The sequence below is a fragment of the Artemia franciscana genome, chromosome 15 (assembly GCF_032884065.1).
Source record: "Artemia franciscana chromosome 15, ASM3288406v1, whole genome shotgun sequence".
Lineage (NCBI taxonomy): Eukaryota > Metazoa > Arthropoda > Branchiopoda > Anostraca > Artemiidae > Artemia > Artemia franciscana.
Window position 1 is genome coordinate 14,165,404 of NC_088877.1, and position 23,229 is coordinate 14,188,632.

The following is a 23,229-nucleotide window of genomic DNA, read 5'->3' on the forward strand; positions in this document are numbered from 1 at the left end:
GTCGCTAAACATCACGATAAAGGAGCGGACATTTAGTTCAAAGATTGTGTGCCGAATATGATTTCGCCTGGTTGACTAATGCTAATAAATTTTGGAACTATATTCCAGATCAAACATTGTTTGAACCCCTGAAAGCTTTTGTTGTTTGGATTGCCCGTTTCGAGGAATATTTAAATGTTTACTTATTCCATATATACAACTTTTATTGAGACAGAGCCTCAAGTATGACCATAACCGGCCGAAGAAAATATTTGTCAAAATACAGTGTTTCAATAATACAAATCTAGCATTCATTCAATGCAGTCGCATTTCGCTTGCTCTAATAATTAGTGACCTGTTAAGACATACTAAGACCTTTCAATTAAGTAAGGCATAAACCTGTGTTGCAAGACTAAATGATGAAATCAAAACAGTTTTGTCCTGAATGCAGATTACGGGTTACTTCAAACGCAGTCAAATGTGTTAATTGCAGTTCTTGGTTCCATGCAGGGACTGAAAAGTGTGCTAGGATAGAAATCACTAGTTGGAATAACTCCTGGATGTGCCTAGATTGCTCTACTAAGTCTAAGGTAAATTGTACTTCTTCTCCAGTGCTTTCTATCTCCTCATCCGGAACTTCTCCGACACCCCGTACCCCTGTTGAAAGAAGAAGGATTCTTAGCATTCTAAGTGATCTCAGCAGCCCTAAACATTTTCCAGACACTCCGCTCAGCCAGTTTCCTCTATTAACTGAAGAACCAACCGTTTCTAACAAGGCTGGCACTAGTTTGTGTGATCCTACAATTTCCCTTGTCCCTCCCCAACGCCGAGGCTGTTCTGAAGGGAAAACAAATGCATCTTGTCAAACAATTGACTGTAGCATTGATAAATCAGTTCAAACGGACACTGTCCCTACACCCCCCATCTTACAACTAGATATTACCAAAATCTTGGTTATACAAGAAAAGCTAACGGATGCATTAACTTTCATCTCCAATTTTTTGACAATTCACCAAAGCGATCTAGCAAATCAACCTGCATATAATTCCATTTTGAATGAGGTTAATAACACTTTCATCTCTGACCATAAAAAAAGTGCAATGTCCATAAACCAAATGAATATTGATGAAGGACTTAGAGGATTAAATCCAGTGATACCTGTCTCAACAAGTGACACAAATCCGGAAATTTTCATTGAACTCAATCCACCCTTGATACAGGCTAATTATAATGGTAGCCTTGATTACCACATTACAGATGCTCAAAAACGTGTGGATATTAACAAGGTGAATAGCCTGCGTAATAAGACTGTCTCTTCTGATAATAAACTAAAATGTGCTAATATAATCTTGGCAGGTTCTTGCCAATTAGGAGACAATTGTGTATTTGAACACGTTTTTTCTTCAACCAAGCTCCAGCCAAAAAGTGTTTTCGAAAATAGAATTAAGGCAAATTACACTAAAAAAAATGAGCTCAATGATTTTCAGCCAAGTGCACCAACAAAGTTCCAGCAAAAGAGTACCAACAAAAAAAAAAATGTGATATGCAAACATTTTAATCATAATCGTTGTAAATTTAGTAAGCAGTGCAAATTTTTACATATATGTCGTAATTTTATTTCAGGTAGTTGTGGTTCCGTTAAGTGCAGTTTTGACCATGTGAAGCTTTGTCCAGTTTTAGCTTGTAACAACAAATATTGTAGTTTTGCCCATGCACCAAAATTAAATGATGTTAATTCTTCTCCCTGGGGCCCTGTTCCAGTGTCCCTGTCCAAAGATAAAAATTGTAAGAGCCACTCATCTCCCTTCCGCCGTCCTTTTTTAGTGCACCGCACTCAAGCAAAAATTCCTCATCAAAGTTCATCAGGCACAGCTCAAAAATTGACAAACCCTTCCCGATCCCGAACTCTCCTCCCTTATCCTTTGCTACCTCCTCCCCCACCCCGCACACAGAAGTCCTATTTCCTCCCCCCTCACAGTATGCTGCCCTGTACCCTCCCTACTCTGCCACAAACCAACAATTTCTTGACGGACATGAATCACTACTCCCAACCAGGCCCCCTTTCCCAGCACTTTACGAAACCCCACCCCCAGTCCATTCGTTTTATCCCTCGTGCCTACCCTGTCAACGTGACTCAGGTCTGAGACTTTTTAATTGTCTTACAATGAATCCTAATTGTTCTCCCCGTGCTTCATCCATATCATTGCCCGTCCCCCCACCCCCAAATCCCCAAGATAAATCCTTTTCTTACTCTAATAATTCATCTTTCGATGTTGACCCTAATAGTCATCCCATAAAAGTCAAATGTGCTCCCTTGGTCCCCTGTTCTGACTACATTAATCTGGCACCCGCTAAGAATCCCACCACGCCCCCTGTACCCATTTGTAATTTAAATAAAGTTAAGTGTAAAAATGGTACCTTTGCAGGTCGTTTTAAATTTCCCACACTTTTGTTAAGCAACGCTGAAAGTCTTAATTTTGACAAACTTAATGAATTAGACTCCTTTTCTAAAATATATAGATCAGACATAATCGCTATTACTGAAGTACACGCTCAAAATACACACATGTTAAAAATGAATAATTTCACCCAGTTTATTAAACTCAGACCCGAAACCCACCCTCTGGGTAAGAAAGGGGGTGGAATTCTTTTCTTTGTCCGTAATGATTTTTATCCTTCAGAAATATTAGTTCCTTGTCTTACTCCCTTTGATGAAATTTTGTGGGTTTGTGTTCGACCTAAAGTCTTACCACGTCCTTTCAACTTGATTGTCCTGTGCTGTTTTTACTACTCTCCTGGGCAGAGAGCGACTGAAAAAATTAATTTTATTGAAAAATTGCATGGTAGTGCCGACTATGTACTATCTAAATACCCAAATGCTGGAATTTTCCTCTTAGGTGATGCAAATGAATTAAAACTTGAGTCTACATGTAATACTTTTAGTCTAAAACAAATTGTAAAAGTCCCTACTACCAAAGGCAATTCTACTCTTGATTTAATATGCACCAATATGTCAAATTTCTACAGACCCGTTACCATTCTTCCCCCTCTCGGAGGTAGTTACCACTTTAGCCTACTCCTATCTCCACTAGCTACAATTAAACATTCCTTTACTATTACTGAAACCGTCTTTAGACCTCTAATTGACTCAGGACTCTACAATTTTGGCTCTTGGATCACTAGTGAAAATTGGTCCCCTGTGTACCAAACAAATGATGTCGACTTCAAGGCTTTGTCCCTCCAAAGTTTATTGAGGAATAATTATGAAGCCCATTTTCCGGTGAAAAAAATTAAAATATGCTCTACCGATAAACCTTACATTACTGCGACTTTTAAAAAACTAATAAGGAAAAAAATCAATTTGTTCAAGCAAGGACATATCTCACAGGCTAATGATCTAAGAAAGTTCCTGAAGAGAAAATTGAGAAAGGCAGCTTCTGGGTATTACAATAGTAAGGTTAAGGATTTGTATTCTAACAAACCCAAACAATGGTACAGGAAAATCAAAGAGATTTGCGGAAAAAACCCTGTTGAAGTTAATTTTCATCTCCCTGAGCCCCCTTCCAAGATAGCCAACGATTTGAACCTGCATCTTGCGTCCATAGTTCAAAGTCTCCCCCCTTTCACTGGCTCAGGTCAAACTATTCCTCCCTCCACCTCTTTCCCCCAAATTTCTCCCTCTGATATTATAAATAAAATCCAAAAGCTCAAAAAATCAAGTACTTGCCCATTAGACATCCCAATTGACTTGATTAAAGCCTTTTCAGACACAATTGCTGGACCTTTATCTGATATTTTTAACCAAATTACAAAATCTGGTAAATTCCCAAGTTGCTGGAAACTTGGTTTTATAACACCCATCCCAAAGAAATCTTCCAGTCTGACTATAACCAACATACGTCCTATTACACTCACTCCAGTTTTTTCTAAGCTTTACGAAGGGTTCCTTTGTGACTGGCTTAAAATTAAAATTATACCACGCATTGACATCCGACAGTTTGGTAATTTAAGAAAAACCTCCACCACCCATTACCTTGTACACTTGATTCACACGATCCTAAGTGAACTAGAGAAACCAAATGTTTGGCTAAACCTTGTTTTAGTCGATTTCCAAAAAGCGTTTGACTTAGTTGACCACACTATCCTAATTCGTTTACTACATGATAACTTTGAAATTGACCCACTCTTAGTAAATATTGTTATATCGTTCCTTTCAGACAGATCACAAGTTGTAAAATACAAAAATACCTTCTCTAACCCCCTCCCTAGGTACTGTGGAATACCTCAAGGAACCTTATTGGGACCACTATTATTTCTTGTCATGATTAACGAAATTGGCAAGGAGTTCCCCCAACGATGGAAATATGTTGATGACTTGTCGATCCTTGAAGTATGTCATAGGAATATTAAAAGTGACCCCGTTGAAATCCTAACCCAATGTTCGGATGAATCCAAGAATCTAAATATGACAGTAAATCCCACTAAATCACAGATAATGACAATAAACTTCTTGAAATCTACTCCTGCTTTTTGCGATCCGATCCCAAGCGAAATGCTAGTGAAACATGTTAAGCTTCTTGGTGTCACAATTTCTAATGATCTTAAGTGGGAAACACATGTATCCAACATTGTTAAACAAGCAAATGTTTCACTATCCATTTTTAAGCTACTAAACAAATTTAATTGTCCTAAGATACATTCCCTCCGTGTATACTTATCCTTTATCAGACCGTTATTGGAATATGCATGTCCGGTCTGGCATTCGCAACTTTCAAATGAACTTAGTGACAAAATCGAGTCGGTCCAAAAGCGTTCACTCAGGATCATTTACAAAGAAGGCAAAATTCCATACTCCTTCCTCCTTAAAGCTGCGCGCATTACCACCTTAAAAGAAAGGAGGGAAAAAATTTGCCTGCTTTTCGCTAAATCAGTCATTTCCAATCCCCGCACTGAGGACTTACTCCCTGATTTTCACAATCCCATTAGACTCCGACTCCCCCGGTCAGCCTCCTTAGCAATCCCAACTTACTCTCCGATTCATGCTGTTAAAGAAAGGTTTCGCAAAAGTTTTATACCATTTATTCTGAAACACCTTAATAATAATTCATGATCATGTAATTGCCAAATTCCCCTTTTTACTGCAATGTTTTTGTAATTTAATTGTTAAGTTTATCTTTGATGATTTATTCTTTGAATTTGCTTTATCTTTGATGATTTTGCTTTTTTAATTCCTTTTAATTTTAAGTGTTTGACTTAATGTACTATTTTGATTTTTTTCTTAGCTTTTAGTGACATATAAAGCGAATTCGGCTCTTTAGAGCTTGTGATAGTTCTTTTGCAAATAAATCTTATCTTATCTTATCTTACAAATTCCGGTATGGATTGTTTTTCAAACAAAACTCTTTTCAAAAATAAGAGACTATATTAATAACAAGAAAAGGTAAAAATCATTTTATATAGCTTATGAAAATAATAAAATGTTATGTCAACCTTTACAGAGAAGTTTACGGGAAATGAATAGGAAAGATTGTTTTGTTTTTCTATTCTTTTTCTTCGTGTTTTGGTTTTCTATTCACCACTTTTGCAACTTTATCGGCTGGTCATGTCAAGATCCCAGTCGTTTTCTAGCTTAAATAACAATATTTTCTGCCAAAAAAAGTTTTTCTGCAAAGGTTTTGTCCATAGTCCTTGTAATGAAAGAAATTCTATAATGTCCATACTTCAACTACCATATCTAAGGATTGTCAGGAAGGACATAATCCTTTTTTTTTATCTCAAATAGTGCTGTTTTATGACCGGTAAGGGCATAGAAGAATACATTCATTTGTACAAACCGATAACAAATTTATACTGCCCCCCCCCCCTTCTCCCTTTGATAATGCATGTTCTATATGAAAAATACTCCTAGCATGAACTTCCAAGCTTTGTTTAATAAATGATATTTTTTGAAGAAGTTAATCACAAGCAAAAGTGTTTTTTTCTCTACACCCGATGTTTGTGGTTACTACTACTACTGTTAACAACTCACCACAGCACCAAGCCGTCTGAGGCCAACACAGCTACGCTCCTCCTCTATCCCACTTTATTTCAAAGCCTCCCTTTTTTCACCCTTCCAGAAAGTTCCTATTTCCCTTAAATGTTTCTTTACGGTATCATCCCACCCCAACCGTGGACTTTCTTCTTTTCGTTTAGCCCTAGATGGTTGGCCAAAAAGGACAATCTTTGGCAATCTGTCGTCCTTGATCCGTAGAACGTGCCCTAGCCATCTCAACCTCTCTCTCGGTATAGCTCTAGAAAGTGGGATTGAACCACACTTATCGTACAGCCTACTGTTTAAAATACAGTTAGTCAATCGGGAATATAGGTCAGTGCTTGTGATTGAATAAAAGAAAAATAGAGGTAGGAGGTAGGGTATAATATGATAAGTATTACTACGGCGAATCCGGTGTTTCTCAACCAACAAAATTTCTTTTTTTTGTCCAAAACATCCAGGTTTAGAAAAAAAAAAAAGAAAAAATAATGAAACTTATTTTTAAGAAATAATCATTATAAGAACTTATCTATCAACAAGTGAAACGACATTTTTATACAATCCTAAAAAGGGCCTATGCCAAATTTGCCGCTCACTCACTCGGACTATCGATCTTGGCTTTTATTACCATTAGCCATGGCTTGATGCCCGCCTCTTGATTTTAATTCAATGATAAATAGAAATAATGTGTGTGTATTTATATAATCGGTAGAAATTACATGAAAAAAACAGGTTTGGTTTCAAGAAATTCTGATCCATACTTCTGTTCCTCTGAGGCTGATTTTGGCCCTACAGTTAGTAATTGAACAAAATGCTGAATAAAGCCCCGTTCTTTTCTCATATGTTTATATTCTATTTAAATTCTCTACTATAAGTAAAAGAAAAAGCTCAGTGGTTTCTGTGATAATCTTAAGAAAATATAAAAATGTCTTAATTTTGGACCTTATCTAAGCTCAGCATCTACAGCCTCGTCGAAATCAATTGAATTCACGGAGATCCTCGAACTGGTCTCTGGGGTGCAGGACTCTCCTCGTTCATAGTTATTCATATGACGAAAAATGTATGTTTTTGGAATCCTAATTTCAGGATCCTAAAGGAAAATCCTCTGGTGCTGCAATTGTATAAGGAGTTGGTTATTCCCGAAGTCGTCTCCTCCGAGGTGTTTTGGACAGAATTTGCCCCTCCTTTGATCAAAGTGTCTGAACCAGAAGAGAAGCAAGTTGTCGGCGTCTCCAGTGGATTTTTGGTTAGTATGATTTTTAAGCCTTTCTTAACAAATTTGGGGCATTGATAAGGGAACTCAAGTTTGTATCTAAGGCAAAAACAACCAATGCCATCTACCGTCATCCAGTATAATCTAAGTCGATAATAAAGGATTAACTAAAATTTTAGTTGTTATTTTTTCTGTTTTTTTCTTTGTTTGGCTATTGCTTTTGCTTTACATTCAACCTAGGTTAACAGAACCATTTTACCCAGTGGACACGATAAATATTAATTCTTTAGACAATCTTTGGCAAAGACAAAGTTTATTAACAGAATAAGCTACTTACTTTCAAATAATTTCATTCTTAATCTGAAGAAAATTGATATTAGAATCCATGCCATATTTTAATAAAAAATACTTGATTTGATTAGTTTTTATTTTATTTTTTGTTCTGCTGCCTAACGCTTTGCTATGAGCGGGGCTAGTTGCTTTAGTTCCTTTTACATCTTTGTTAAGTCCTGGATTTTCCCCTCCTATTAGCTTCCCAAGCTCTATGGTCATGACGGAAATGCATGCTCTAATGCATCTATAGCTTGGAAAAAGTCGGTTTCTTGGGCATTTTGTCGCCTCCCCAGCTTGTTACGGCTAGTAGCGTTTTCTTTTTCTTTTTTTTTGTGTTTGTGTGAGTATGTGTTTTTGCTGTTCCATTGGTGATTTATTTCTTCATTATATATATATATATATATATATATATATATATATATATATATATATATATATATGTATATATATATATATATATATATATATATATATATATATACATATATATATATATATATATATATGTATATATATATATATATATATATATATATATATATATATATATATATATATGTATATATATATATATATATATATATATATATATATATATATATATATATATATATATATATATATATATATATATATATATATATATATATATATATATATATATATATATGGTATCTTTATCATGTGTGAGGAACATGTCGGGTTTTCTTGTCTAAAATTATCACGATTTACTTTCTCATAATTATTTTCATACTTAGTTCGGAGCAAGTGAGTGAACCATTGCCAGACTCCTCAGTACTTGAGTCATTTATTGACTCAGTTATCATTTTTTGAGTCACTAATAGATCATTATCTGTTTCCATTAAATCATTGAGATTCAGGTTCATTCGAGGTCGTTTGTCACTTGAGCTAGACACCGTATCCATAACACCAATTAAACTATTTGAGCTAGCTAAACACACACTTCCCTTTTCAACAGTTGGTTTATCTTTAAGCACAGATGTTTGCAAAGAGCCAAAACTTAAGGTTTTCACTTTACATGCCCATAATCATATTCACATTTGGTTTAATATGCATGTCTATATATATATATATATATATATATATATATATATATATATATATATATATATATATATATATATATATATATATATATATATATATATATATATATATATATATATATATATATATATATATATATATATATATATATATATATATAAAGCTATGTATATTAATAATGTGCGTGGGACTCAACTAATGAGATGACCATTGTGAACTTTGGAATGTATATTTTAGAGAAACAGTAAGGTAAACTTTATTGAATTTCTGGAAGGGATACAAGTACATATAAAATTCTGCTTAGGATTACGTCTGCACATGTAAGGGAAGCCCGAGAAAAGTAAGGCTCGAGATCCCAATCATAGCGAGGTGAACAAGCGGAGAGGAAGAAATAAATCCTATAGAGTCTTGTTCACGAAGAACCAAAGGCCGGAATACTGACCAATCGATGTGAGGATCATTTGTGGAGGTCCAAGGTCAAAACCTTAACTTAGCGATTCGAGGGCTCATTTACGCGGAAGGAAGGCGCAAGCCCGGATATATGAAGGGACAAGAGACTCGTTAAGTAAAAACTTCCATTTTTTGCGTTTCAGTCATCCTTCTGAATTGTTGGCGGTATTCCCTCTTCGAAACATCTCTATAAATATAATACGGAATTGGTCTGGCCCACTTTTATACTGAACTCTCCATTTAAAACTACTGAATACACAAACGTTAAAGCACCCATGTTTCTAATTTATCGTCTCTTCCTGAACATGCTTGAAGTAAAATTCATTTATGCTTATAAGTTTAAAGGGAACTTCTTTCTGTTTTTATCGGCTCTTTTGACTACTTGTAAAGAATATTGACGTTTCGCTTCAAAATAATGTTACAATGCTATTTACTTTAAAAGTTCATTCATAATAAACTAGGTTTCGTTTCAATCTGTTCTTCTACGCCCATCTCTGTTTTATTTAAAAATAAAGGAAACGAACTTATTAATCTAAAGCATAAGAAGTTTACCTACCATGCCTGTATATTTTTTCTTGGTATAAAAGGCTTTAAAAGGGCTCTTTATATTGACATTGATACAGATCAATATCAATTTCCTACTCTTTGGGCATACATACTTCTTCTCGGTTTTACCTTTACTTAATTAATGTATCAAAAAAGGCTATTAGTTCCAGAGAATAATAATCCGTAGAGCCGCAAGACCTTGATATTATCTGAAAATATTTTTCTTAGCCGAAGTGAAAAAGTTTGTTCCTTTCATTATTTATGCATAGTGTCTTTCTGTTATCCAAATAGTAAGATGAAGAAATCCAGTTGTAAAGTTTCCAAAAAAGCTTTAATTCTTTTGAGGAAATACTCATTAAGACTTGTTACTCTGCAAGTTACTCTTCTTGTTACTCTGTTACTATCAAACGAACAAGAAAACGCATAAAAAATTCCATTGTAGTATCCAGTGAATATTCAGTTCTATCAAGGCCGTATTCAGGGGAAGGAGCTAGGGGGTTTGAACTCTCCCCGAAATGTGTTGACACGTAAAAATGTGTACATAAACAACATTTTGATGTGTTTTAAGTTTTTGGCAACGCCCCCCTCCCCCCAGATAAATCCTGGATACGGCCCTAAATTGTATGCATCCTTACTGGAATACAAGTGAACTTTTTTTATGAGAAAGGATTTTACTGGGGGGGGGGGCCTTCTCCGCCAAAGATTTTTGTAGTCATTAATTGATCAAGAAAGGCATTTAAAACAAGACAGCGTTAACTTTGGGTTGGGGGTGTCTAATTTGGTGAGTTTATACATCTTCATATAATTGAAAAAAGTGAATACATCACTTGATGCCCTTTTTTATGATCTTTTCAAATTCAGTAATTGCTTCTAAGCCTAATTATTTTTGCAGTCCTTAAGATACCCCACAAGGTATCTTATTTTCGTCTCCGCAAAAAAAAAGTGATTGCCTCTGTAATTTGGTTCAAAAGTGGTTAGAAACATACCATTCGTTTACGAATAAATTATTCAAAATTATTATACTCCAAAAGAACGAATTTATGACAATCTAGTTCCACAAGACTTTGGTTTTATAAATGTTATTTTTAAGTGTCAAATGTTTTCTGGCGTTTGTAGAAAAGGGTGCGTTTTCTTTGCGCGAACGGAAAAAATTAGCGGTTCTAGGAAAATGACGGTTCATCGCGCAGAAAACGCGTCCTTTAAATAAAAACGTTAGGAAAACGTTTGGGATTAGAATAACTTTTGTAAATTAAAATTCTTATTGAATTAGATTGTAGTTAGAGTGAATGAATTAATGCCTTAGAAATACATTACTTTAGAGTAATGGAGTTGATAATTGAATTGTGGGTTTATAATTAGTTTGGACAATGAACAAGGTAGCAAGTTATTGATTAGGGCCCCATTAAAGTCTCAAAATGACATGGACCCAAGAAGCAATTATTGAATTTGGAAAGAGCATAAAAAAGGCATCGAGTGATGTATTCACTTTCTTTCTAGCTAAATTATATGAAAATGTGTAAATTTATCTCATATTTCTCCCTCTGGACTGTCAATTGTGCAGTATTACAACATTTAGCGTATTGTATAGCAAGGTAAAAATACCGAAAAAGTGACTAGGGATAAATTGATATAGGAAGACTTTCGTCACTATTCTGACCAGAAAAAAAAAATGTAGCAATACAACCTAAATTAGTACTCACGGCTGCACGAAGCATTCTTTTTTTCTTTGAATTTTTAAGTTGCGAAAAGTGGGAAATATTGCTAAATAAGAATTTATTAGGTCTTTCTTTGTCAATCTGGAACAGTGGAGACATATGATGCTAATTTCTTTGTTTAATGAGACGAAACCAATCAAAACTATTTTGAACGTTTTATTAATTGAAAAAATTTAGGCCACTTTTAATTTTTTGTAAAAGTAAGTAGTATAATGTTATATTATTTTGCAGCGAAATGTCACTTTTCTTTACAAATAATCAAAAGACTCAATAGAAACAGGAAGGCGTTTCCTTTCAACTTATAATCACTAATAAATTTTGTTTCAAGCATGAACAGACGACAATTTAGTAACGTTGGTGTTTTAGAGGTTATGTATTCAACAAAAAGCTTTTAATGGAGAGTTCAGTATAAAAGAGGGCCAGATCAATTATGTATGATAAGCTAACAAAATTGAGCTTTTGCTCAATATAATATATATTAATAGGGATGTTCCAAACAAGAAATGCCATCTACAATTCATTAAGAAGACTTAACCACCACAAAATGGAAGTTATCTTCCCTATTTAAAGGTCACGCACAGCTTCGAAACGTCACTAATGGCATAACTTCTTCCCTGGATGTGAGCGCAGACGAAACTGAGGCAGCTGGAAATACGATTCTGGACAGGATGATGAAGAAAACCTTGAAAGAGGAAGCCTTCAGGAAAGAAGATCAAGTAACCCTAATGAATGCCAAGATAATGGATTCCCCTATAGTTGCATGCATCGATATGGCACCACGTTTCTAGGGATATCATAATTGTAACTAAGCGATGTACCCGTCGAGAAGACTGCCTCGAGTTTGAACTGCGTATTGTTTCATCTTCTCTCTTCGTAACTGAAGGGCTCATGAGAAAATCAAGCAAGCCAGAAGTGGTCATAGCGATTTTTAAGCCTGGGGAATAATAAAAGGTCACCTTGAAATCGTTCAGATGTGTCTAGGTTCGTCTTGGACACTGGTGCCCTCTATATCTAGTCCCGTGGAAGGTAGGGTCTACTTATGGGGCTATTTTTGCTTTATTCATTCATTACATATTAGTACGATATCTTGGTGCAACCATCATGTTTCTTGACTATGAGGGTGATCCATCATTAAAGGAGGCGACCCATTATAATGTACCCCATCATTATAATGCGTATTAATTCATTAGCTAATAACTGTTCCAGGTTCGTTGTTAATTCGCCCTGAAACACACTCCAAGTCACTTGGACTAGGAATAAATGACGGTGAATAGGTGATGTTGGGCAACGAGAATATTGATCAAGTGGATAGCTTCACTCACCTGAGTAGTGCTATTAGTAAAGATGATGAATGCAATTAAGATATAGAAAGTAGAATAGCCAAGGCCTAGGGTGTTTTCGCAGTTGAAAAAAGTTTGAAAGAATAGGAAGATATGTCTGTGGACAAAGGTGAGATTATTGGAAGCTGCAGTGATGACTGTGGTCAAGCATGGCTATGAAGCGTGGGCGTTATGGAAAGTGTTTTCGAAAGGATTTGTCCACGGATTGTTTTGAATGCCCATTTGACTGACCTTATTTAAAAACAGTTAGCTGTACTAAAATATGGTTTGATCCCGCTTTCTTTGGCTATAATAAGAGAAAAATTGAAATGGGTCGCGTTTGGTGGATAAAGGATGACACATTGCCAATGATCATCCTTTTTGGCCATTCATCGAGGGCCTAACGGAAAAAAGGTCGTCCCCGAAATGAGTGAGAAGAAGTCATGCGGTCTTTTTGAAAGGATTTAAAGTAGATAGGAACTTCTTGGGAGGGAGGTGTAAATAGGAAAGCTGTGAAAAGCTTGGTATGGAGGAAGAGCTTAGACAGCTGTGTTGACGTCAGGTGGCTTTTTGCTGCTGTGAGTTCTTACTGGTCGCAATAGTAGTTTAGACAGCTGGGAAGGGGTGAAGAAACTGTTTGTGAAGGAAAGTAAAAATTAGGAGAAACTTGACCGTGTACGGCTTGGTACTGAAATATCTGTATAACTGATATTTAATCAGTTTTTTTTTTCAAAAATTCTTTTAATTCGAAATCCGGTCTGCACGACGTCGGCCTGGGTTATATCGGCAAAATTGGTTTTATACTAATAAGCCAAATGTAGACAGAATTTTGCTTTTTCTATCCTACTTTTTGCGTCTTACTTTAACTTAAAAGACACAGTGCAGCAGTCTAGAATAGGCTTAAGAAAACGGGCAAAACCACCAAACGCCGTATGGTGCTGGGGGTTTCTTTCTTCTTCTTTTTTCACACTGGCGTCAATCAGCACTCCTTTCCCATATTCTCAGCTTTGTCTTAATCGTAACCGGTCTCCCTACTTCTTATGAAACAAATATGTCATGTCGTGACGCTGCAAATGGATAAAGATTCACTTCAAGAATCTTTCCCCCTTTACAAAGCCTTCAGAAAAGGTTTGAGATGTGGACCTTTCAGGTTAGGCACGACGGTATTAAGTTTGCTTAGGATTAGCTATCCAGACAAAATCTAAATCCATGCTTAGGAGATAAAGAAAAGGAAAATCAAGATGAGCTAAAGTTGACTGTTGAGCTTTTAATCTCGTGTTCTGTTATTCGTTAAATCTATTCACTCCTCTTCTTTGTGTGTGTCTGACACCTCAGTTTTTATTTTATTTTTCTCCGTCAACGATTGAATAAAAGACCTACAGTGTAAAGACGGAAAAGGGTTTCTAAAGTTATATGCTATGTGAGAAGATCTACTACAAAATGTACCTATATTTTTTACTTGAAACTAGGATGGCGTTAGAACTATGCAAATAATGACGCCTGGTTGGATTTACTTTTTGTGTTGTCAAGGTATTCTAAAAATCTAAGAAATTATCCCCTTTACTGCTAACCGTACAAGTTGTTTAGAGTTTGACCGTGTCCACCTCTGCCATTTTGGACTGGGAGTTCCGTTTGCCCAATCCGCCTTCTTCGAGCAATATAGCTGACCATATTCACGTAAAAAAAAATTGAAGAAGGGGGGGGGGTTTAAATTATAGACCGACATCAATTATTTGACGCTTGGTGGGATTTTTCCCGGTCAAAGATCTAACATAATGTTTGAGTCTTTTTTAAGTCAAAAGAAAAATGATTGGAGTTTGTTTGGTCAGGCCTACTCTAGGTGTGTGATGACCAAGCCAGAATTCAAATCCATGCAGAGTTTCTAAAAGGCATGTCGAGTAGCAATGTAATTTTCATTAAATTAAAATATTCATTAAATGTAGTGGATGATATTTTAGCAGCTTTGAACTGAACTTTTATTTGAAGTTAAATATTTATGTCTTTGATCCAGATTAATAAAAAAAATACACGTACAGTGATTGGCTTGGATTCTCCGGTTTGTAGACAGTAAAGTCGGTGCACGAACAAGTAGTTTATAATTTTAATGTCTTCAAGTCATCCACTGGCATATTCCAGTCACCCGCTAAGAATTATGCTACAACTGCCATCCTCTTCAGTTATACCCATTTTTTAACACCACCTTTATAAATAGGGCTACAACAATCTTTTACCGACACTGTCTTTTCCTCATAATCTCTTTGACGTAATATAACTATCTTTTAAAATAAAGAAAATTATCAGCTATATTAATTTGATTGCTATTCATATTAGTTGTGCCATTCCTTTGATAGGAGTCGTTTCAAATGTATTTTATGATTAACTTTGTAGAAAGTTTTCCTTCTAGCCTTGTAAAGGAATTCCAAGAACCTTTAATTTCGTTTTAAATACCAAAGGATGAAACTTGAGAATAAATATTCACTCAAATATGGGGAGTGAAATTCATCCAAGGCACAGGTTCTATCCTGACTTTTTATTATTTTAAAAAATTCAAGTTCTGAGAACTTATCTTGACGTTTACTTTTTTTCAAAAACTCTCGGGGCTGGTAGACTTTGTTTCATTTCTAGTAAATATTATATAAGAATCCACAGTTGCAAAAAAGTTGCAACAAAACAGTTTTGGTAGCAGATAAATAACTTCCTGTAGAACTCGTGATTTTTCTGAATCTACACTTCGGGGCCGGACACACATAGCTTTTCTAGGTACCTGTTTCAGCAGATCAGTGGGCAAACGATAGCGGTACAAAAACAATGTCCTTTGCGCGAGATTTTCAAAACTTAAATAATATGGACACCAATAGTCAGCAGCAGTTTGTCATTAGTTGAACGATTGATCTTAACTTATTGTTTAGTTCTTTTATTATTAGTGTTTTTTTATTTAATTTAAAAAAAGTAAATTTTTAATTCTTTCATTATGAAATTATGAAGTTATACTAATATTTGATTATTTTTATTTAGTTCATTTGATTTTCCTGCTGAAGAGAAGGTCGTTTTGATGGAGGATTTCTTTTCTTTCTTTTTTTGATGATCACGATGAAATTCGGTGCCATTTTTGTAAATCGGAGCCGAAAAAACTACGTGTGTCCGGTCCTTTAGGTTAACTGGAAACTGTCTTTTCACGTTGGTACTTTTGTTAGCTTTATTACAGTCTTGTTTCCTCCGTCTCAATGGGTGCAAACAAACGTTCCTGATAATTATTTTATCTTTGTTAGCTCGCAGAGATATAGCTTTTACGAAGAGGAATTTATTACCAAAATTAATGGAAACAAATTAATTTGGCAGAAAATTTGAAAATGTGCACATTGAATTGTCATCCCTGTCCCTGTAAAAGTTGAGCTGTCATTTCTGTGGTTGTAAAGTGGTTTAATTTTTGTCTGGAGATGTATGGCCCAAGGTTTGATCCGAGTTGCCGCAGCTTCGGCGTGAGGACCTTTGTAGTCAAGGAACGTTCTTAATCAATAGACGTGCTAATAAAAAGTGTGGTCAAAAAAGTTTCAAAGCATAATCCTAGTAAGGAATTCGACTCGGAAAGGTCAGTTCTGAGATTCGTGAAATCCTGGTAACTTTTGTGAATACAACATGTATGAGGCATATCCTAATTTAGAACAAATTATTAAAAATTAACTCTAATATGTCATAGAACTTGTCTTTCAAAATTGAACTTGGTATTTAATTCAAAATTTTTCAACATTAAGTAAGCACAGTTTTTTGAACTGTATTAGGGTACGATTCACTTAAAAAAAAATCACATTAAAAACGAATAACCACATATAGAAGATTTGGGCCATAGACAAGTTTCTCGAATTTTTTCTAAAGTAAAAAATTCAAATATTTTAACTGATTATTTTAGGCAGAAATAAAGCCTCAAGCAGATGGCGTGAATGATCTCCGAGTTAACTTAACCAAGAATATGATTGATTCAATATTTAGAACTTATCCAGCAGTACAAAAAAAGTACGAAGCATTAGTTCCTAGAAAAATGACTGCCACTTCATTCTGGGAGAAATTCATTCATTCTTATTATTTTCAAAGAGAGCGAGAAAAGGATGATATATTTAATGAATGTGCCAAAACTGAGGATATGGGTAAGTTGCTACGTCTGTTTATTTTTTTCTTGTTTCATTCCTTTTTATGCGCCACAAGTAGGTCTATTACTGAGAATTTAATTTTATATTAAGAATGTCTTGTGAAGAATCCCAAGGCTCTAAAAGTTTAACAACTTCGTAATGAGTTTTGTAATTTAAATGACTAGTTAAGTTTAAGTAATTCGGTTAACTAATGAAAAATTTGTTACTCAGATTTAGGAAATTGAATAATGTCCTAAGATTCTCTTGTAAACAAACCTAGAGTTTAAAAATCCCAAGATATTGAATATTAATAATATAATATTCTTTATGTACCATTCTAGGTTAATGTTTAAGATGCACACTCTTTCCAAGATACCAAACTGAGTACTGAAATCCCGTGGTCTTGGGAGGAATCTAAAGAGTTGTAGCCCTGATTAAAAGGCAGTTTAGTAGATTGTGTCAAATGTTGAAACTGACCCAAGATATTTCTTTTGATTACATTTCTTCTCTTCTCAACTTTTGTGGCATCCTTTTCAAGACCAGAACTGTTAAAATGTTTAAAACCCATTGCCAATATCTTCAATTTTTTCAAAATTCTTTAATTGTCTTTTCATTTAGGCAGAAGCCAAATATCTTATTCATTTATTGTTTATTCAGACACTGCACTAAAGACCAAAACTCAAAGCTTGTACTTTTTGTATTTGTACTTTCAAACACCATTTTTACGAACCGTCCTTCTAGATCAACAAGTACTCTCGCTGATGCAGGGGAGGGGTTCGGACCGTCACCCTAAGCAATCCTTTATATTTCTACTATCTTTTTTATGATTCCTCATGCTTCTGTATAATTTGACTATTTTCATTTGTTTTTTATTTATCTGTGCCCTCCACCTCCAAACACATTCCTGTAGACCTATCGCCAACAATATATCTGTATTTAGTAATTCCTGTTTGGAATCACTGGGTTATGTGAAAAATTATGGTAAATATTGTGTATCGTATTAGGGTTAAAAAGAAGGCTGATAACCTTACGTTTTAAATGCAGTTTCAAAACTTTCATCTTATCTTTTTTTGGAACGTGCTTTAATTTCAGATGGCCGAGTTGTAGATAACTAAACTGAACCTAATTTAGCTTCCTTTTTTGTAAAAAAAACAAAAACAAAAAAACATTGGAACTTAAGAATAAGAAGGTATTAAAATACCTTCTTATTTTAACGTGGATTAATATAAAAATAAAAATTTTCCCTTCAATAGTGAATAACTTACTTAGCTTGCTGCTAGAATTGACTTCTGAATAATAGTTGTAGATAAGTTCAGTTGTAGATAACTAAACTGAACCTAATTTAGCTTGCTTTTTTGTAAAAAAAAAAAAAAAAAAAAAAAACATTAGAGCTGAAGAATAAGAAGGTATTAAAATACCTTCTTATTTTAACATGGATTAATATAAAAATTAAAACTTTCCCTTCAATAGTGAATAACTTACTTAGCTTGCTGCTAGAATTGACTTCTGAATAATGCAATTTCTTATCAAATGGGCGATGTTTATTAACAGTAAGTAGTAATGAGTAACCTCTATTCATAGTAACCAATTTAATAAAGAAAAGCCACGTTGCATTTTAAATGAAACAAAAGAGTGTCATCAAGAAAGTGAACGCACAACTCAACCACCAAACACTTCAACCACCAAACACTTCAACCACCCTCGGCTCAATTACCAAAAGCCACGTTGTATTTTTAATAAAACTAAAGAGTGACATTGTGAAAGTTGTGACAGTGACAGTTGTGAATACACAACTCAACCACCATAAGTCGACCATCAAACACCTCGACCACTCTCGGCTCAACTACCACATAACTCAACTACCTTTAATTCAACCACCGAACAACTCAACGTCTATCAACTCGACTACCAAACAACTCAACCACCCCATAGCTCAACCACTGCAAAACTCAGATCCTTTTCAATTCAGATCTGTTGATTAATCATCAAAGCCAGGTGAATATTCACTCCCTAGTTACCCGATCAGTGTGAAGACTTCTCAAATAAATTCGAATATTAAACAAGAAACAACCACTTCCTCTGTGTCAACTAGAAACCTTTTAGGGAAACAGCTTAAAATCTACACGCACCCAAGTCTTTGGAAGCTCTTTGATGGACCAAAGCGTGATATTGCTGTTCAACGTTTGGCGGCATCAAGAGTTGCTCAATAGCAGGGTCAGAGAATTCAAAATATCGAATACTTGCTCAAAGACTTTCAAGACATGTTCAAACATACCCTTAGGAAAAAAAACAAAATGAAATACCTGAATACAATTGCTCATGTGTAGGGGTAAAAAGATGTTTTGACTGTAAAATACTTACAAAGATGGTTTTTTTTTCATTAACTTTGCAGATTTCTCTCCAAGAAAAATATTGTTAACTTTAGGAATATATCACCCCAATCAACAGGTCTAAGCTGTTTATTTCAACTAAGCTGTAATCCTCTCTTTACCTGCAAGCTTAGCCGAAATTGAATCTACCTTATCAACGGGGATAAGGATTTAAAATCCTTTTCCCCACTCCCCTATATTCATTATGAAAAACATGAAAATTTTCCTTTTCCAAAATTTAGTTAGATATTCGTATGCTAATAACTTCTTGACGAGTAGCTCAAACCTTAATGAAAGCTACATCTTTGAAAACATCATGAAAAGCAGTTCTTTTGATGTATATATTGCTTAAAAATACCTTTTCTTAACGTTGGTGGTATTATTTGCACGGGTTGCTCTCTAATCAAGACTGTTACTACGAGTGTTTGCAACTGTAAATTAAAAGCTCTAAAAAGTTCTCTTTTGACGTAAACATCAAAAGAATCTACTTCCTATGTTGATTTCGACCATTTAAAACTAAATAATTTTCAAGTTAATTTTCAAAATTAAAGTGCAGAAGAAAATCTTTATTAGGTGGGGAAAGGGAAGAAAACGCCCACCAAACAGGTTGTAATCTTCATGCTGCGGCATTCTTTTTAGGGGGTATTATCTTGAAGCACCTTCAAATCTCTCTTGTTTGTAACCCCTATTAAAATTTAGGTTATTTATTAAAAAAAATGGAAAAGAGTGAAGAATGACGTGTTTATCTTCAGGCAGATTGTTAAAGACAATTTTTTCATGGGTGATCGTATCGAACACGCGATCCTAGGAAATCGGGAAAAGTCTCAATTTGAATCGATTTGTATATCTCATGTGCCATTTTTAAGCAACAAAAAAGACTGCATCGCAACGAAATGCTTACTTAGAACGCTTTTGTAACAAAATAAAAATTTTAGCCAAAAGGCCATCGCGTGAAAATTGTGAGATAGTAAACGATTTAAAGCTATAGAAAAGTTGTGTGTATAATTTTCTTCTGTTGTGTGTTCACTATTTGCTGCCAGACAGTGGCACATTTCGTTCTTCACATATCATACGGTTCACAATAAATGATTTTTTTTTTTTTTTATAGGCGATCGACTTCAGGCTATTACTAAGCTAGAAATCGTCGACTTTAAAAAAAAACAGAAAGAAAGAAAAAAGTAGGATCACTTCCAACAATAAAGTTCGAAAAAAAGACTTAAATAAAATCGTAAAGATCGAAGTTGTGAGAGAACCGTTTTAATCCTTGCAATGAACAGAAACTACGCCTAATTTGAAAGAACCTGTCCCCTCCTGTTCTTAACGCTAAGATTTGGCTTCGCATTTCCTGAAAATTAAGAGAGAAAACGGGTTTAATGTAAATAAGGCATTTTAATTTAATTTAAACAAAACAACAAAACATTAACTGAAAAAAAAATTAGAATATTTCGGATCCACGCCCGGGAGCCTTTCTCAACGGAAAAAAAAACGGCATCTAAACACACGGGAAAAAAAACAAATAAATACACCTCACATTGTAAACAACTAAATTTATTTAATTAAATCCGTTTTTTCTCTCTCTATTTTTCGTAAATCGAAAAGCATTATGGTCTAAGAAATTATTTGTCTTTGCTAGAATTAATAAACTTATTAGTAACAATTTAAACTTTACTAGGGAAAATGTGGTTGCCTATATTTGGAGTAATAAATCAATTTTTGTACAACTATTGCATTCAATAGGTTAATATCCATTCGAGATGTAATTGAATTTGAACGTAGTATATAAATCAAACGCTAAAAATTATCAACCAACTGACTGCTTTTCTTGCAGCTTAAATAGATTTTTTTTTTATAAACCGCTGGTTAAACTCAATAATAAAGTTGTTTTTTTTTGGGGGGGGCGGGGGTCGAGTGGTCGCACTTGCCGTATACTTTGAGTTTTTTGTTAGTTTTAATTTTTAATGTTGCTGAAAAAGCTTGTTTTTTCTCTTGTCTATTCAGAGGCTACTCGAAATTCATTATTGATATTTAGTACCTTTTTATTCTTTTCATTTCAACTGTGATCATCTTAGGTTTATCAAGATCAAAATTCTTATTATATTACGTACCATACCGTGCCTTATAAAGAATTGGACCTGAAAATGATGGATTTGAAAGACTAAAGCTGAATAGCTTTGAAACGACTAATGATTAAATTTGAACGACTAAATACTTTATTTTTAGATTTCGTACGCGATGTAAGGTCTGGTGTCAAAGATCCTTTGTCAGACTTAACGCGGCTAGTTGAAACAGAATTTGCAACTGATAACGAGAGTATAGAATCACAGCCTTCACTTTTCCAACCTTTACTCAGAAGGTAAGATCTTTCTTAAGAAAAGCTAGGTATGAATGTTTTACAGGGAATGTACCACCTCTCAACTGCCTTTGAAACCGAACATAACTCATTTCTTTTACCGCCAGAAGTGTCTGTTTGACCCTGTCAATCCCTTGAACCTTTGACAGAAAGAGGGGTCTAGGTTTTTAATGCAGTCCAATGAGGAACAGCGCAACCGACTGCGTCGTGGGCTTTTTTTTTAAGTATCAAGGTCGTCAAAATGAAAACTATTCACCACCCTGGACACCTCTTGGGTATATTAGTACCTCAAAACAGCAATTTTTAGGAGTTTTCTTTTGGTTGTTTCGATATTATGAAATATTTAAGGTGGTACGATATTTTCGTCAGTGATGCCATGTTGAAGGGAAAAATAAGTATAGCTAATTAGCTAAATTTGACAGCGCTTTTTGTTTGCAGAAGTTCAAACTTTAACAATCTGTTGGTTCCCAAAGAAACCTACACCTTAAATGTAAAGCGGCACCCCCTTTACCCGCTGCTTATTCTTTGCGGATTTTCGTCCATGTTTCTTCTATTGTTTTAACTTGGTGCCCGGGTCTACCAAAACTGCATATGAACCTTTTGTTAAAGTTTAGTTCTGATATTTTCCTAATTTTTAAGAAATATGTTGTTGCGTAAGTTTTCACTTCTCCAATTCCAACAGTCGGGTTTAATTTCCGCTGTCCTTCGTATTCTAACAACTTATCTACTTGACAGAGACGTGTTACTTTTAGCAGAATAGCTGAAATGTTGTTCCAGTTGTACTATACAACGCTTGTCTGACATTTGGTAATTCCGGTTTTTATGGTAACAGAAGAATTTTGAAAACAATACCGTTTGAAAGACAAGATTATTGGCTGTTGACTCATGTGACATATATACATGTTGAGAAATTTTTTGGTAAGCTACGGCTTTTTTTGTCAGTAAAAAATATGTCCATTCCAATCTGCTCTTTTAGGCTTGGTGTAGAGACTAACTGAAATTACGTTTTGGAGGAAAAGAAACAAAATTAAGATACACAAATTATGCCACTTTGTGCTAGCAAAGAAAACTTGATCGTAGCGTTCGTGTACTGTGTTCAAGGACAAAAGAATGCTTGTTTTACAGTATTTTCTTTTAATTATGAATAGTAGGTCTAAGAATACAAATCTGTTTTTTTACATCTGTCAATATAATTCAAAGAAGACTATTCATATCTAGTGCGAAATAAAATATGCAGATATTTTTCTGACTCCCAAGACGGAATTTAGGTTTCTCCTACAGCTTTACTCCTCACAACAATCATAAAGGGTCCTTTAGGCTGGGTTGCACAAGGCAAAATTTCTTGGCTTGAAAATGCATCTGTTAAGTCCATTAACAAATTTTCGGCAAAATTGTGTCCTATAAGAAGTTCCAAATGACAGCAGCAAAATCGGTGCTTTAGAATAGCTAATTTAGTTTCCTTATCGAAACGATTTTTTTTTATAAAAATTACTTTTAGACCAGGATAATGACTTTTTAATTCTGGGTTTTATTATGATGACTGTATTTATCACAATCATAAGAGCTATCAAAATTTTATCTTTGGATTTTTTTTTTAAATTAAGTTGGCTCAAGATTAATATTGATCAAATTAAAAAAAAAAAAATCCGACATCCGTGTTAGAACTAAATTAGAAATGCTTAATTTCGGTCATGAAAACCTAAAACAAGCAAATAAATCATAGTCAAAGGAC

At 34.6% G+C, this 23,229-nt stretch overlaps 1 protein-coding gene across 1 annotated transcript in view; it reads left to right on the forward strand.

Annotated features, from left to right (window-relative positions):
* LOC136036086 (general transcription factor IIH subunit 1-like) overlaps nucleotides 1–23,229 on the forward strand; it is a gene marked incomplete in the record, with an annotated part of 80,268 nt that overhangs the window by 50,028 nt on the left and 7,011 nt on the right. The window contains 2 exon segments of the mRNA XM_065718076.1: nucleotides 7,097–7,256; nucleotides 16,562–16,796. Of these exon segments, the coding sequence (XP_065574148.1) occupies nucleotides 7,097–7,256; nucleotides 16,562–16,796 (395 nt within the window).